Source organism: Rhinopithecus roxellana, chromosome 10 (assembly GCF_007565055.1).
Source record: "Rhinopithecus roxellana isolate Shanxi Qingling chromosome 10, ASM756505v1, whole genome shotgun sequence".
Classification (NCBI taxonomy): Eukaryota; Metazoa; Chordata; class Mammalia; order Primates; family Cercopithecidae; genus Rhinopithecus; species Rhinopithecus roxellana.
Genome location: NC_044558.1, coordinates 67,565,973 through 67,583,437, shown reverse-complemented (window position 1 = coordinate 67,583,437; position 17,465 = coordinate 67,565,973). Strand labels below are relative to the sequence as shown.

At 39.7% G+C, this 17,465-nt stretch overlaps 1 protein-coding gene across 2 annotated transcripts; it reads right to left on the bottom strand.

Annotated features, from left to right (window-relative positions):
- Positions 1–1,133: 1,133 nt before the first annotated feature.
- On the bottom strand, positions 1,134–15,862 carry SLC38A2 (solute carrier family 38 member 2). Of its 2 annotated transcripts, XM_010375008.2 has the most exons (16): positions 15,481–15,862; positions 14,142–14,342; positions 13,742–13,823; positions 13,478–13,593; positions 10,225–10,298; positions 10,028–10,120; positions 9,816–9,897; positions 8,027–8,109; positions 7,571–7,629; positions 7,317–7,484; positions 6,832–6,911; positions 6,634–6,734; positions 5,942–6,066; positions 5,409–5,553; positions 5,201–5,298; positions 1,134–4,123 (listed from the first exon to the last, which is right to left on the bottom strand). In XM_010375008.2, the coding sequence occupies exons 2-16, from the start codon at positions 14,255–14,257 to the stop codon at positions 4,025–4,027; spliced, it is 1,521 nt and encodes a 506-aa protein (XP_010373310.1). In that variant the 5' UTR covers positions 14,258–14,342; positions 15,481–15,862; the 3' UTR covers positions 1,134–4,024. The 2 variants fall into 2 exon arrangements, with proteins under 2 accessions (XP_010373310.1, XP_010373311.1); XM_010375009.2 differs by lacking the exon at positions 13,478–13,593 and having other exon boundaries at positions 2,300–4,123; positions 15,481–15,815.
- Positions 15,863–17,465: the final 1,603 nt, after the last annotated feature.

Here is a 17,465-nt window from a genome sequence, read left to right as displayed (position 1 = left end):
TAATTTTTTGTATTTTATTTGTTTTGTTTGAGACAAAGAGTTTCACTATGCTGTCCAGATTAGTCTCAAGCTCCTGGGCTCAAGTAATGCTATTGCCTAAGCCTCTGGAGTAGCTAGGACTACAGGTATGCCACCACGACCAGTTGGTATCATTTTTTTCTAAAAATTAGCACATTTGAAAGTGTATGGATTTTGTTAGAACTCATCTGACACATAACCCTACCCTCTTTCCAATGAGCATGTTAGTTCCATAATGGTAGGTATTCAGTTAGAGCTTGCCTATGAATACATGAAAATTCCACAAATCATTCTTCAATTGATTTGTTGCAAATTCTGCTGCCTTTCTTAATCCTTCTCATTTGACCATCATTAGTAACTGCATATTAAGTTTCTTGGAGACGTTTCCTGACTTTGGAACTACCATCGAGCATACTTGGCTATCCCAAGGTGTGGTCTTTTTTGTTTCAGCTCTGGTTATTTCATTTCACAAGCCTCAAGCTTTTCAGACTTATCAGTAGGCCATACCTAAACTAGCCTGTGTATCTTAGTAACCTTCCCACTTCCACTGTCACTCAAGTAAAACCATGCTGTTACATACATCAGCTTGTCAATTAATTCCTCTTTTCCTGTGGCTTTTTCACCAAAGCTGAACATATCCCAACTTCTTTCTAGGCCACTTCATTGCTCCTGGAGTTTGTGCATCAGAATCACCCGAGTGACCTTAAGTAAAACAAAAACCATATCCTGGGCTACCCTACAGCTGGACCTTTGCCATCAGAGAACTTAGGCACCTTTTAGAAAGCTGTGGTTTTAAGGCTCTCCAGTTGATTCTGATACATTATTGGCCTACTTATTTCCATCAGCAGGGCTGAGCCTGGGACCTTAAGATTGGCATCTTCCCCCAGGTCTCCAACTTTCCATTCCTTCTCACTTTGGAAACTTAGAATCTCTGGGAACCTAAAGTAAAATAAACTTTTTTTCCTGACCATTCTTTTGTTCGTCACAAACATATGGACACCTAGCAGGTGCTAGGTACTGCAGTTACAATGCAAATTGCATTAGACACTGCCTATTCCATTACCTGAAAAAAAAAACAAAAACAAACAACAACAACAACAAAAAAACACTGCTACTCAAGATTAAGCATGTATTTATTTTAGTTCAGTTAAAACAAACATACATTGTTTCATTGAAACGGTGTAGCACTCTTTGCCAACAAGCCATACTAGAATTGTTGGCCTCTAACAGTACAGTAGGGATATTTACACTATATACACAAAGTTAATACACCCAGGTTCTCAAAGGTCTTCCATTACACTAGATCACACTTTATTTCATTACACTAGATCACATTTTGATTACTGCATTTTGAAAATTTATACCTTATTTAAATTTTAAATAAGAGATCTGAATTTGCACCAAGATTTCATGAAAAAATTTAATGTTGTTTATTGCAAATACAATTTAAACACTTTTTTTAGTGTTTGTACACAATTTGTCAATTTTTCAATATTCAATTTTCTGTACAGGTACTTTTGGGACAATTCTTATAGTTACATAATATGAATTCATCAAAATGCAGTTAAGAAACTTATAGGAATATATACACTTGAACCCAAGACCCAAACCTGACATTATATACAACCTATTTACAAATACATATGGACAGACAATATATGTACATAGATTATCATAAATATTGAAAAATAGGTTAGCTTTAATGGATTAATGTTGTTCTATAAATAACATTACAGTTATAACTGAAACATCCACGGAAGACAGTAATGCAAAATGAGGTGACAAGACAGTGGTTTTAATACTGAAGACTGCTCATTAATGGGAATTCATTGTTTAGGAACCTCAAGGCAGACAAGATAGCTCCAAGAGAATCATGCATTGGAATTTTCCCTAGGTAGTTGATTTTGAACCTCAAATAACCAGATGATTGGAGGAGCTTCCTCACATTAATTTGCTGCAGAGAAAAGAGTTTTTTTTTTCCATTCCTTCCTGGTTGCCACAGTATCTTCTGTAGAAACAACTGTTGGTATTCCCTGGCAGGTCTTAGATACAAAGTCAGTAACTTATTCCAGGAGCTCATGCAAATGTGCCAATTCTTGGTCTCAACTAGAGGTGAGGTTCTGCATTCGAATGGAGTGTCTAAAGCCCAATTAAATGAAAGCAGTGCTGTAGAATCTGTCTTCCCACTGCCTATTTGTAGATGGTCCCCAATTATTTTATCTTCATAGGAACAGACAAAAGTGGACCAATGGTTTCACCCAATGTAGCACTACAAGACGTCTTCCAGTTCCATAAGGGTCCTTACACATGTATCTTGTTTGTTAATTTAGTCACATATAATACAAGAATGTGTAACAAAAACCACGTCTGCCACGTTTCTGGCCCTTGCCCCAAACTCAACATTTTTAGTTCAAGGGCAAACCTTAGAGCCAGATGACCAATTGACAATTCCATTATTTGCTTCCCTCAACCACTTAATGGAATTATGTATATTAGATTTTAGACATTATGCCTGATGAGCAAAGTACCACATTACCTTAATAATATATTCACCATACACTGTGACGTACGATAAATGTGCTCTTAAAGCCAAGTTTCAAAGTAATTATTTTCACTTCTAACCAGGATTGAAATGGAAGGGTTGACATGCAGTTGGACCAAAACGACTAACACTCAGTTTGCACTGTTTTCCCTAGCTAACCATTTGTTGGATGTAAACAAGTAATTCTACGTTGTACAAGAATGAGATGACAGTCCAGTGCAAATGAGTTTTTATAAAGCTTACTGCATGAGAAACCCAGTGGCCTACGCAAAGAGAACTTACATCATACCAAACATAGGTGTACCCTGTGGATTAGACCTCTACTGTAGACAAAACATGAACACAACTAAGCCATACATTGTCAAGTAATTCACACTTCCAGTAGGTGAGCATTTTGAAAAAGTGTACTCTCGGGACACAATAATTTTGGCCTATTGCCATCAAATGCCCATTTTCCACTGCTGGAAGCAATGTCAAAAAAGGGCTGGCCCAAAAAAACACCCAGAGCTGTCAATACAACACTGGAGACAGATGCAACTGAATAAACCCTGTCTTACCCAATTGCACTATTTGGTACCTCAAAATTAGTTATTTTATTTCCCACAGAAATATCTGCATTATCTTCCATTCTAATAAGCTGAAGACACAAACATTTCAGTTTGAATGAACCAAATTGTTTGGGGACAGAGAAGAAAAGTGATGAACAGAGTTCATCTGATTTGGTATAGCAATAATCAATCAATCATCTTTTAAGTAATGGTGACGTTTAAATGGAAAAAAACTACGCTCCTAATTCATGGTACAATTTTTCATTATATCATTTTCTCTAAAAATTATTTTGGGTAAAAAAGTATTTGGCTTATTATGCCTACAAAAAGGCAAATCATTTCATTATAGTAATATGCATTTTTAAATACCAATGAAATTATTTTATGGAATTTATTGATAACTGCTTCTGAATAAAGTTCAAAAAAAGCAATTTTTTAAAAGTAAAAGAGTGCTTCTGAGGTCTTTAAGTATTTTTGGTACAAAAAATAATAGTGTTTTTCTCAATGGTTATTCAATACTTTGCTGTAAATTAAGAAGAATTATTTCTCACATCGAATGGTTCCATTAGGCACATTCAAGTAAAATCATAAAATATCCAAGTTAAACAATGACACAGCCAAGCATGTGGCTTGATAAAAGTTAAGAGTTCGTCCATTCTCTGGAATGGAATAAAATTGTCACTTCCCTTAACCCGAGACTCGTGGTTTTGTTGTTCATATCCATTTCTAACATACAGATAAGTTTCTTTTAAAAAAAAAAAAAAAAAAGTTCACTTATTCTGCACTCAGAAGAACCAGCGAAGAATCTGCACTTCAAAAGGAAGTGAAACTGAAAATATTAGGTGAAATTTCATAGTAGTTGAGTTTACTCAACACTGGCATCAGATGCACTGAGTTTGAGTTTGAGTGGTGCCAATTAATGACCACCTCCAGGTGCATTGTGTACCCAATCCAAAACAATCAAGGCCATGCTTCCAGTCATCACCAGTATGCCACTTAACAGGAAGAACAAAGCCTGCAATGAGCATAGAGAAAATTGATCAGTAAGTAATAAAACATATATGCTAAACATTTCTTTTTCTACTTTTTGAAATGTGCTTTAATTACTAAAGTTTATCTACTGTATCATGTTCTACAGAATGAGTAGTTAACTTGCTAAATATAAACTCCTAAGTGATCAGTAAGTTATCTGCGGTACAAAATAACTACCTTTGAGGCCTTCCGAACTTTTTCACTTTTTCATTCCTTTGTCTCAAGTGAAAAGGGAATTTTCTTGCTAAACAAACTGCTTCATATAGAGCTGGACTGGATTTTTTGCAATTTTTTAGAGCAAAAGTAAAGTCACAAAATCAAACCCAAAACATCCTAAAATGCAGCAAAAGTCAAAGCCAGAGGTCTTCCCAGGAAATACTAATTCCTAAATCCTACCCTTCAATACTGCCACTATGTAATTTAGAGTAAAACAAGATGACAGTTGTTGGTTTATAAACAATTCCAGTACTTTAATCAGAGCAGAGTGAAGGTGGAAAATAATGACTAAAAAGCAGTCTTTTTCCTAAATACCACCCACCAGGATTCTGGTACTAGGAACCACATCATTTTTGGTTAGCACATCATTCTCTGCCACCAGCTGGTACCACATTTTCGAGTAGGTACGTAATAGTAAACACTATGGAGAGATGGCCTCCCTGAGAGCTTCACTCTGAAGATGGTCAGTCTCATTCAACGAAATGCCCTTCCTTCTCTTTTATATATTCAATGCCCATTTAAGTCCCTGTCACACAGTAGGCAGTCCAATGAAAACTGGTTGAACAAATGTTGAAAGCTTAGTATCTCACGCTAGTCTTCATCCCTATTCCTATCTCCAAAGTATCTAATAACTTTATTGCAATTAACTTAAGTATTTATTAGATGGCAAACTATCTTTCCCCTTCCCTCCGCAACCTTCCATCTGTGAAGTATACTATTACAAAAATGTTTACTGGAAACTTCAAAGTGAAACCACAACAAATAACAGCTACGAGAATAAAATTAAAATCAGTTAGAGAAATTTAGATTACTACTGTTTCTATGGTGATAATCTTTCACTCACCCCAATCTTTTGTACAGATTTCATAGGTTCTTTCTTCACCAACTTGATATAGAAGGCAGAAGGAAGAATAAAAATCAACATAGCAGCTGCAGATGCACCTGTAAAAGAACATTTGTTTCTTGAGGATTCAATGAACCACTTGTCATTCTTTCTTTAAATCTTAAAATCCTTGATGTCTGAATCAACTTTGACACTTTCTAAAACTTACCAATAAAACCAAAGATATCCCTAATAGTTGGGACAAAGATGACAAGTAAATTGGTAAATGCCAAGATAGACACTGTGATGAGACTATGACGCCACCAACTGAAATCTTTTGATGCACACAACAAGTGAGTTACAGAACTCCGGATCTGCAAAAATAAATAAATAAATAAAACGTCTTTTAAAAATAATAGCAATATAAAATTTAAAAATCCAGCTCCAATGAATGAAAGGAATGCCCAAGTAACAAGGAATCTATCCAAAATAGTAACTATTTCTAAATAAAACTGTGCCTCTTTCTCTGCTGTTTCCTGAACATCTGAACACTTAAAAGATCATTTTATATCTTATGGTGAAAAAAAAGTCCCCAGGGTATTTTGAAAATATACACTGTATTTTTTAAAAGTCCCTTCAAAACCACCACCAACTCAGTGTTGTTCTACTGGTGTTTCCCTTCTTCCAGAAGATGAAAATCTCACAAATATTCACATGTTTAAAAACTCATTCCTACTGAAAGCAGAGCAAGTGATTACTTACTGGGAAAATAACTACTGGTACTGTCAGGGTCACAGCCACTAACACAGCCAGACGGACAATGAGAAGAAGAATATCAGTTCCCAAGATAGTAGAGTAGGTATGAAGCAATTCTGACTCAACATGTTCTACAGGGAAATACCAAAAAAACTTTTGAGTGTCTGTTTTCATTGAAGACCAAGTAGAAAATTTAACAGCAAAATGTGCACCAGTTAATTTAGCTACTCACAAAACAACTATAAACTAAGAGGCTAATAAGATTAGTTTCGAATTATGGTTAATGCAATTAAAGTAACATTGAAGGAAAATTTTTCTAAATACCACATAGAGATTTAGCCACATGACTCCCATTAAAAGCAACAGGAGTTAAACAGCTAAATCTCCTGGCTTGGCTTATAATTTGTGTTTGTGTTATACAGTCTGAAGGTGATGGGAGAGGAGACAGGCAAGATGAACTCAGAGGCTGGCATATCATACAAACATGCCATCAAATGATTAATGATGTTTTCAAACCTGGATTCTAGATATTACTGATTAAATACACTACAGAAAATTCTAAGCTCTAAATATAATTTCTCATCACAAATATGAAATATATTAAGACTATTTTTAAAGTGATGGAACTATACACAGAAAAGTAGCAGTTTCATTTCAATAAGATTTTTTTTTTTTCCGGTAAAGGAGGCATTATTTACCGTAAAATGTTAGGTATCCAAAGAGGGCAGCAAGCAGATACATGAGAAACATAGCAAAAAATGAAATCTTGGACACATTCATCATTCTTCTACGGCTGCGGCTATATAATTCAAAAGAAAATTCAAATGTGTATTTCAGCAGCAGTTACAGCAGTTGTCTAATATTTTCTCAAACTGATATAAAAATGAAATACTCACTCTTTCAGTTCTTCATAGATGGGAAGAATAGCAGGATGACAGACAAATGAAAAGGTCAGAATTGGCACAGCGTAGACAGTCTGAAACAAAACGTAAAAACCTACTTAATCTGATGTAACAAACTCATGCTGTCACATTTCTGCAGCATATATTTTATGTAAACAATCTTAGAATCAAAGCCTAAAAGTTTCCTTTGTGTAATTAGCTTCCATTCCTCTAATCTGTTCAAGAAGTATGATCAATATCCTCACTTCTGAATGTGTCGATTATTAGCACCATATGATTATCTCATTTTTCGATCTATTTTAAGATGTAAACCAAAACTTTCCTCACAGTCCTCAATAATTAGCTTATCACATGTTTTCTAAGAAGTACCTGTTATCCTCCTCCCTTTATCCTGGGAGTTATTTTTAAATTTCCAGTGAATAGCTTCCCTCTTTTCTTCCCTAAACTCTTCTTTTGAGAAAATAAGCATACTTAGTTACCTGTGAGTTGAAAATAAAATAGTGAGGTCTGCAGGAGTCATTTTCAGTCACGTTATGTGACAAATCAGGTACAAGAGCTGTTGGCTGTGTTAAGGTGGTGTTTATTGTTTCATTAATTATCAAAGCAGCTTCCACAGGACACGGAACCTGAAATTTCTTGCAAATGACCTAAAAATATATTATTTTGCATGTGTTAAACTAAGTGACATGGCAGGGTTTACAAAAAATATTTTCTAAAGAAAAATCATACCCACCACAATCAGAAAGAACACCATACACAACAAGGAAAAGCCACTGGTATATCCCAAATATCCTAGAAGGGGGGTGGCAGGAATCAGTATTAGTTTAATGAAACAGATTTAAAGCAAATATATTTTTCCCACTGAATAACTCAATTCTGCTGGGAAGACTTTAGGCACTAAAGTATGGCTACAGTACTAAATTTCTAATTCTTATGATACTAAAATATAGAATTATTTAAATATACTTGTCATAACCCAAGCTAATAAAAACTATGATTTGCATTATTTCTTACAAAGTACAATATATAGTGTCAATTAAATATTTTGGCTCCTAAATGTTGCATGCTGTGAGTCCCAAAGATACACCTTTCTAGGGCTTTTTCATTCTGACTAATTTCTATTAAGAGAAAGCCCAACTAACTGGTGAAAGGCTCATTTCAATTCTCTTTTACAGATCAGTTTGCTCACCTAAATTTCTAAACAGCGACAAAGGAAGAATAAGTATCAATGACACCAACAGAACCAAATAGTCACCATTCAGATACCACAATCTAAAGAAAACAGAAACAAGGTCAAAACAGTCACAAATATCTTCAGAATAATATATATTTCTTCTAATAGGACTCATTTTATAGAAATACCATGAAAACAAACACAAAAAAAGACATGTTTGGAAAAAGTTTCCCTTGTTCAAGATAGGAATAACTTTTTAACTTTGTGTGCTAGATGAATATTTACTCAGGTTAGAAGTCGGGTATGAAACAGTGTAACTTTTGTCCCACTACTTGCTCTGGGAAACCTGCCAGCTGATTCATAATACAAAATGCTTCTCAAAGACTTGATACTAATGCAGGGAACAAAGCTGCTTTGTTAAGCCAGTAATCTTATCTTTAAGCACTTTCAGAAAAATTGTACACCAATTTTGGTACAGCTTTAGCATGTAATTTCTAATGCTGGAAACTAAAAAATTTTAAAACAAGTTTTTTTTCCAGACATGTTAGCAAATATACTTATTAAACATTTCAATGAGGAAAAGTTTTCATAAAATGCATAAGCAAACTGCCCCCTACACCCCAGAAAAATTATAAAACTCAGTCCCCCAAACCAGGACTTATTCCAGGTTATCAGAGTATATTGTGACATCTTGAACCACCTTTAACTCCAAAGACAATCCCTTTTGTCTTTGGACAAAAGTATCCCTTTTGAACTTATAGAAAACTCCAAAAATATCCCTTTTGAACTTATAGAAAACATTATGTATGTCCCCTAAGCCTTTTCCTTTTTAGGTAAATCATGAATTGCACTCTCTTCTAAATCACTATTTTCAAATTCTAATTGCCTCATAAATTCTGTTCGCTTCAGCAGTAAGTACTCTGTAGAACACTAATACTTAAAGACCAGCTTAAAAAATTAAATTTCTAAAGCCACATCTTCGATAACGGCACTTCTCTCTCTATTTTGACATAATGAGCTGCACGTGGGGTGGGAAGTAAATTACCCTTCCCCATGTTTACTTTAGATAAAAACCTGTGAGTTCACTGGGATGAATAACTTCGCTAGAAGAAAATGGTTTCTATATCATGCCCAAACATTTTCTGGCACAGTATCTCTTATCCAAAATGCTTGGGACCAGAAGTGTTTTGGACTTTGGAGTATCTGCATATACATATTTGAAGTATCTTGGAGATGGGACTGTAGTTAAACACAAAATTCACTTATGTTTCCTATACACCTTCTTAAACCCACAGCCTAAAGGTGATTTTATGCAATATTTTAATTAATTTTGCACACCTGTCACGAGATCAGGTGTGAATTTTCCACTTGTAGCGTCACATTGGCACTCAAAAAAAGTTTTGGATTTCAGATTAGGGATGTCCAACCTGTATTTTGCATTGAACAGATTAAGTCTTAAGAATTCCAAACTTACAAAAATAGGACGGATTAATTTTTAATGTAATTCAAAGCTTCAGTCCTCACTTAGGATATATATTAAAAACAGCTATAACTTCTTTAAGTATGAACATAAAGATAGAAAGCAAGTTCTAGAAAACCTGTTTTAGAAATTAAGATATCCAAAATTGTGGGGCTAGCTACTATCTTTTGGCCTTTCATTCTCCGAAGTTCGAATCAGTTTACGGGTCAGTTTCAAAAGGAACATTTATGGATAACTAATAATCATTTTGTATACAACTTTGATAAAAATATATCCACTTTTGACTATAATTGTTTCTTACGAGTAACCTTACTTAGCACTTACCCAGTGTTATCTTCAATGTCCATTAATGCCTGGATCACCAAAGGCAACTCATATTTCACTATGAAGAGGTAGCTTGACATAGCTAGAGGAAAACAAAATTATACCATTACAAGTGCAAAATGTGGCACGTGACACCAAAATGCATATGTCACCACTCTGTGCTATACAATGAGCATAAAGTCTACCCAAATTGTCTTTTGAAAAATTCTTACCTCCAATGTTCTGCATTGTAATGGATCCAGATGCTGCAAGCTTTCCAACTAATCCAAATGCCTTATATCCCAATTGTTCATATAATAAAGACCCTACAATTTGAAGAACACAGAAGCATGAAGCCAAGGATTTTAAAAGAGAAATAAAATCATGATAGGTATACATTGTTTTAGAAAAATCAAGAATGCTATCATACCTCCTTCATTGGCAGTCTTTAAAAGGAGATGAACAGAATACAGGGAAAATATTGACACAAACGTCAAGAGAATTCTGATGAGAGAAGGAAAAGGCACAGGGTTATAAATAAGCATGGCTATATTTAAAGACAACTCTTTCTGGTTGTTTAAATAACATTATGTGTGAAACTTGTCCTATTTGTGTCAAAATGCCCCGAAGAACTGGCATTTCCTCTCCTGCTAACTGGAGTGTCAACATTGTCTCTTGCCTGGCAGTAAAAACTTGCATCATTTCTCAGGTGATAGTTCTACAGCATTGGTTAGGAACAAGGATGTCTACCCACTGAGCCAAACACAGCATGAGACACTGGAAAGCTCACCTTCCCAGTGGAGTTTGAAACTTGTATTTTGATTCTGGCACCACAATAATGAGCTGTATGCTTGCCACCTTTCTGCACTTCAATAGTTCCCTTTATCTGTAAAATATCAGTAATATCCGCTACTAAACCTAGCCCACAAGATTCTTGTGAAATTCAACTGAGACAGGTTCAGGAAAGGTTTTAAAACCACATGGACCGTATACATATAAACAGGAATGAGAGGCCAGGTGCAGTGGCTCATGCCTGTAATCCCAGCACTCTAGGAGGCTGGGGCAGGATGACCGCTTGAGGTCAGGAGTTCGAGACCAGCCTGGACAACATAACATAGGGAAAACCCATCCCTACCAAAGGAAAAAAAAAAAGCCAGCTGTGGTGGTGTATACCTACAGTCTCAGCCACTCGGGCTGAGGTGGCGGTATCACTTGAGCCCAGTAGTTTGCCACTGCACTCAGCCTGGAGGACAAAATGAAATACTGTCTTTTTTTAAAGGAAAAAAAAAAAAAAGGAAAAGAATGTAAGGGGGAAATGACACTAACATGATACTAACATTTTAAGAGTGAGGCACTACAAGCTTTACTAACAACTGGGCACAAATCAGAGAACTAACCATTGTAATGACATACTACATTGCACCCCATGGCAAGGAATACAGGCCCAGTATTGTCACAGTTAAAACAATGTCTGTGCTAAAATGAGTAGGGTATCAGCTTGACTGTCTAAGCCTTTCCTCCCTTGACCCTTTCACTTGGATTCAGCAAGAGAAAAAAAAAAAAAAATAAGGTAACATAGACTGACTAAAGGGACCCTAATGTCACTTTATTTTCCTTTAGGGTAAGGGTTCTCCCTCATTCCAGCTTTACTTTTCTTCCACCTAGGAGAGCCCAGAGATACAGACTAATTTTTAAAAGAAATTAAATAACAAAACAGGGAAACTCATAGAAAACCCTGCAAAAGAGAAGAGTTGCATATTTTTTGATTCCGTGTGAACAAATTGCACACAGTACCATGTAAGGTGCTGACAAAGAAACTGATGTCTATTAGTTAAACAGAGGAAGTGGCTTTACACTACCATTCTAAATGCCAGAAGTTTTACAGGGCCTAGTCTGAGGTGACATCATCAACCTCACTTCTAACTGGAGAAAAGATGTTGGTTTAATTAAAAACAAACCAAATTAAGTCCTTCCATGTCTTGCACTGAAATGAGGAGCGGTGAATAGACTTTGTAACCTTTGAGGTCACTTTCAACCTTGAGATTGATTCTACTTAAAAAGGTTAGCTATAGAGTTGTTGAAGTGGACCGTGGCAGCCATGTGGTTTTTGGCCCATTTAACTCTATACCTCTAAATATAAAGTACATACTGATGAATAAAATCACACTTTAGCAATCTTATTTAGCTATTTAGTAAAATGGTGAATCAATGACATAAGCACCTATTAAAGTATAATTCCAAGAGTACAAGGGTTACATCAGAATTTGACCTTCACTTATGAAACAGAGGTGCCATTTAATCTCCATTAAATTCTTACTTTAACTACACTGGCTGCACTCTAAAACTGCCTCGTTTTTATACCAAGCACTAACAAGGATTTCAAATATTCAACAGTGATGCCATTCAGATTCTCCACTAAAAATTCCTGAAATTCTAGGATTCTACATAAATCGCTGGTCCTTCACCTTAGTAAGGGTTCTCTCAAAAAGCCTCATCCTAATTGAAGCAAGCCAGAGTGAATCCTAGCATCTAGTACTCAAAGCCAGGCTTAACCTCAGTGTGGAATTTCACAAAGCAGAGATTTGCAAAGGTCTGCTTTTCTTTTCATGAACATTCTATCATGCTGGAGAAAATAACTTGAGTAGAAGGCACCAGTCAGCTAAGTAAAACGCATCTGTCACAAAGGGACAATTCCATGCTATATACGTGTGGTTTCCTTATCTGTACAATGAGGCATTAAGGTACACAATCCTCCACAGAAATTGCCTTAGCCAGGGGTCCACAGGTACTTAAACTGAAGTTTAAGTATATAAAAGTATAGTGGGGCTATGACACAAACATCACTGAAAAATACATGCTTAAGACTGCATGTATTTTTGTTTTGTGCTTTTTCCCTGGAAATAAGATCCACATTTTTCCATCATATTCCCCAAGAGTCAGTGATGCAAAAATGGCTAAGAACCACTGCTCTGAAGTCTTCTGTACCTCTAAGAGTCTATCCAGGTATTGATGCTGGAAAGCACAGGAGTAATTAAGTCGAACTGTGCAACTGTGGGGGGAACCATTTAAAAATAAGTACTTACTAAAATACTCATTTTTTTGCCACAACATGTGGCAATCGAACAGGTCTGACAAAAGCAAACATTAAAAAAACATGTATGGATTGCTTTTCAGGGTCCAGAAAATTATGACTCCTTCATCTTAAAACAAACATGTTCCAGGGTGGGTAAATACCACCACACCTTGTATGTTCACAGGAATTTTCTTTTCCTTATTCATGTAAGGGGCCACAGGTCCTTAAGAACTGTGTCGATTTACCAAACTGATTTGGAGCTTAATAGGATTTTCAGCTTCTCAAAATTTATACCTACCCTGGATTTAGCCATAGTTCTTTTTCAGTATCTACCATCTGTTACAATTTTGTTTTAACTATTCCCACTGACTTAGAAGACTTCTGGCTTAATTTGTCAGTTTTAAGGACTGCCCTATTTTTTTTCTAGTTGGCTTTCTTGATATTGTGCAGTATGTAGCAGAATAAAGAGATTTTTGGGGTTTCTCATACTTTTAATTTTAAGCAAGTAACTTGAGTCAGCTACTGCAACTGTAAACTCAGTTTCTGGAGCCAAAATGTTTTATCATAGTAACTGCCCTGCATGGCAGACTCACTACTTACACATACTTACATAAAAAGAGCAATTCCAGTATTAGCCATGGCATAAGAAAGCCCAAGGATTCCACTGCCCACAATCGCATTGCTCAGATTAAATACTGACATTCCAAAGGAAGTAGTACCTGGATGCTACATAGAGGGAAAACGATAACCAAACATATAACAATAATTAAATGGAGAAAACCAGGTTTGGGCAAGTTAGATTTGAATTCTAAAAGTAAAACTATTCTTTTACTCCATAAAGCCACTGACATACAAATTATTATTTTTAACTTACAAATTCTGTTTCATACTTCTTCTTCCCCATATTCGATTCAAGTAAAAAGTTCTGGTTTTCAGGATCTACATCTGCATAATGGCTACAAAAAATATAGACATATATAATTGTAAACTGGATTGAAATATCTATCATTATACACAAGACTGCTTGAACATAAAATACCCCCCACCAGTATAGTTCTGATACAACACCTTTACTTAAATGTATAAATATTAACTAGGAGTTGACTTTCACACGAGCTATCTTGTCATTACAAGATAATCGGATACTCTTTCAGAGATGACACACATTCTCTAAATGCTATAGCGAATTAAAGCAATGGAAGCAAATTCCTAGGTAACTCCCTGAACCCAACCCATGCAAGCCGTTTTTTCAGAAGTGTCACAACTTCTCCCACCTTTTCAGAGCAGCTTGCTTGGTGGGGTAGGAGTAGTTGAAGTCGCTGTTTGAACTGTAGCTGCTGCTGTCTTCATCCGGGGAAATATTGAACCGTCCCATTTCGGCCTTCGTCATGCTAAGCACTGGGAGGAATCGGATGCAGCTAGCAGCGCTGGGCTCCTTTTGTCCTTGGTCGTGGGTACACCGGCCGCGAGTCGGCCTGCGAAAGTAGAGACGGCGCGTCAGGACTGCAGCGCCCGCCCGCCCGCCGTGGTCAGGTGACGCCGCCGGGAGGCGCAGCGCGGCTGATTCATCCCAGGCCAGGCGAGTGGAAAAGTACCAGCCGCGCGCGAGGGGCGGGGGCGCGCCGAGGGGCGGAAAAGTACAGACGGCTGAGCCGCGGAGAACAAAGATGATTCCACCGCTGTGCTGCGGCCGCCGAGGCCCCCTACTCCGGCAGATTTCAGTATTTCACCCTCTCTATTGTCCCCAGTCGGAATGGAGGGGGCGAAGAGGGCTCTGTTTTGCTTTTTCCCAGCCGCTGCAAACGTGCACAGGCACTCAGGGCACACATCCAGCCCTGACCCTGGCTCGTGTGCATGCAACCTAGGCGCGCGGCTTCCCGTTTCTAGCATTTGGAACAGCAATGCTGCGTAATCTGTCCTTTACTGCCCGGAGTCCCCACACCGGGAAATGCCTCTGCCGCAGACAGCCTTCCCCAGAAGGAGGCGGAAAGGGCCGACACTACTCCTCTCTCGAGGGGGGCGAACGACTGGGCCCCGGGAGCTGGGGGTTTATTTACACACGCGCGCGCCAGTGCCCTCAAGCACACCCGTCCACAAGCAGCTGGCCCGCGAGTGCTTCGCCCGCCCAGCCCCTCCTATGTCTGGAAAGCAAACTGATGCAATATCGATCGTCGATTATCAAATGTTCTCAACTTGTCTTCCCCAATCTTGGCCTCTCCTATAATACATGCCCAAGCTCACCTCCGCCGCCCCCAGATTCCTGGTTCCCTGGACTTAATTTTTTTTTTTTTAATTAAATGCAAATCAGTCACAAGACATGCTGCAGCAGAGCCGCGGGGCAGGCTGGCTCCCCTCCCCCTAATGGGAAGATGCAGCACCGCACCGGGCAGGCACGCGGCCCCGGCCCAGCGCCTGCTCTCCTGCCCACGTCGCGGGCGCGACCCCCGCGCGGCGGGCCAGGATGGAAGGCTGGCCAGGCCAACCGACAACGCCCGCCTCGAAAGGAAACGGACCCCGCGATCGCCTTCCCGCGCGGCCCCTCCCGGAAGCCCCTCCCCCACTTTCGCCCGGGTCCCGCGCCCTCCCCACAGACACCCCCCCCGCACGCGTTACCTCGGTGGTCTGTGTTCTTGTACCCCGGAAACCTCACGCAGACGTCTTCGGTGGGTTTCTCTCAGTCAAATACAAATCATAAAAAACAAACAAAAAATTTCCCCAAATCCAACAACAGGCAGGAAAAATAATTTTAATAAAAAAGGAAATGACAAATTGCCGCCCCAATCCTCCGGCGTCCGCCGTGTCAAAGGAAAGGCGCGAGTGTGCGGGAACGCGTGGTCGGGCTGCTGCTGCTGATAGCAGTACTGGAAAGGCGTTCACTAGGGCGGCGGCGTCGCGGGGCTCTGGAGCAGCCCTTCGAGCGGCGGGTTATAGCAGCACCCCGGGACGCGTCAGTGGGCGGGGCCGCTGCCGCCCCGGCGCCTTCTCTTTGTGTATCAACACCACCTGGGCCCCACCTCCGACCCGCCCAGCCCGAGGCCCCGCCTCCCTGCACCTCCCTCTGCGGCCCGCGCCCGCGGCCCAGCCCCGTCCGAGGGCGCCCCCAAGACTCTGCCGCAAAGCCAAAGCCCACTCTCTCCAGCTTCCTAGATAGTCTGGAAAGACACCCAGATGCTGCCCCTGCCTATCCTTTTCAGCCCGGGTTGGTGCTCAACACATGCGGTTGTCTTTGAGGAGCCATCTCCTTAAAATTTTCTCCTGTCCGAGTCACCAGCAGTCCTTGCTTTGGGGGCACATATCAAGGCTTTTCGGGGACACCACCCTCCCAACCAAACACTTTCTTGATTGTTATTTTTGTGATTTACAGTGAGGTTTTGTCTCACAAACTTGGGCCAAGGCAGCAACGTTGTCCTGATGGTTTGTTTTTCTTTCTTTTCCACCTAGACCTGCTTTCACTCTTCAAAACTAGCCCGAGGTCGGCGAGCAGCTCCTTTTCCGGATGTCCTTTTTGTACGGCCATGGAAAACCGGACTAGCAGAAAGGCTACCTCTTGGCCAGCAAGCCAGACCCCTTAGAAGGAGGCCCCGGTGGGGAGCCCGGCGCTCCTAAGGCTGCTTGGGAGTCCCCAGTTTTCCATTCGCTGACACGTTGCTTCTCTTATCCCACCACCGCCGCCCGGTGCAAAGGCACTGCCTTGTCTGAATGCGGGTCTGAGGCGCTTTCTGCAGAGCCTGGTCCTTTCCCTTCAGTGGTGATGTGGTCTTGCTGACCCAGGCAACTAGGGGGCCCCTTCACTGTGGAGAAATTGGTGCTGCGGGAAAGGCAAGACTCACTGCCTTGCTGGAAACAAAGACCCCTTAGGAGAGAGAAATGTTCGTGGAATGAATGAATAAACAAGTTTGACCTACTGCTCTCTTCCTTATGGGGACGTGGGAGAAACTGGGCAGGGCACAAAGGAAAGGGCTGGGTGTGATCACAATTTTTGCTTTCAGTGTTTTACTGAGGAAATCTGTACAACTGCCTATTTCCGCCGCACATGAGGCTTCGGGTGCCCTCGCCTGCACCAGTGTTTATGATTGACAAGCGAGGGCCCAATTTCCCCCATCACACTCCTGTGTTCCCTACCCCAAACCTTCTACTCCGCTCAGGCCAGTCTTAAATAATAGCCATTCTTGCTTTGGTGGCCAACCTCCTCTCACCCCCTTAAATGCCACTATCACACAAGGCTTAGCCTTTGAGCCGCAGGAAAGCGCCCCGCATGCCCCATAGCGTCCCTCCCTACTCTGCCCTCTTTTTGCAGGTACTATTTTCTAAAACAATATGGTGATGGACTTTTAAAAACCCGTGCTGTCATGCACTCAAAATCATTCCAGACTATTTGTAGTATCATCTGCCCAAAGAGATTGTGAACTCCCCAAGGGCAGGTTTGGAATTTGACACACAATTAGGGCTGAAAAAACTATCTTCCTTCCACATACATTCCCCAGTAAAATCAATCAACTCTTCTTGTCACAACAATCTTGGTAGTGGTAGGTTAGAGAGGAGTCCCGGGAAGTTTCTTCAGATCAGGTTTCAAATGATAACAATCAAAAGGTCTTAAA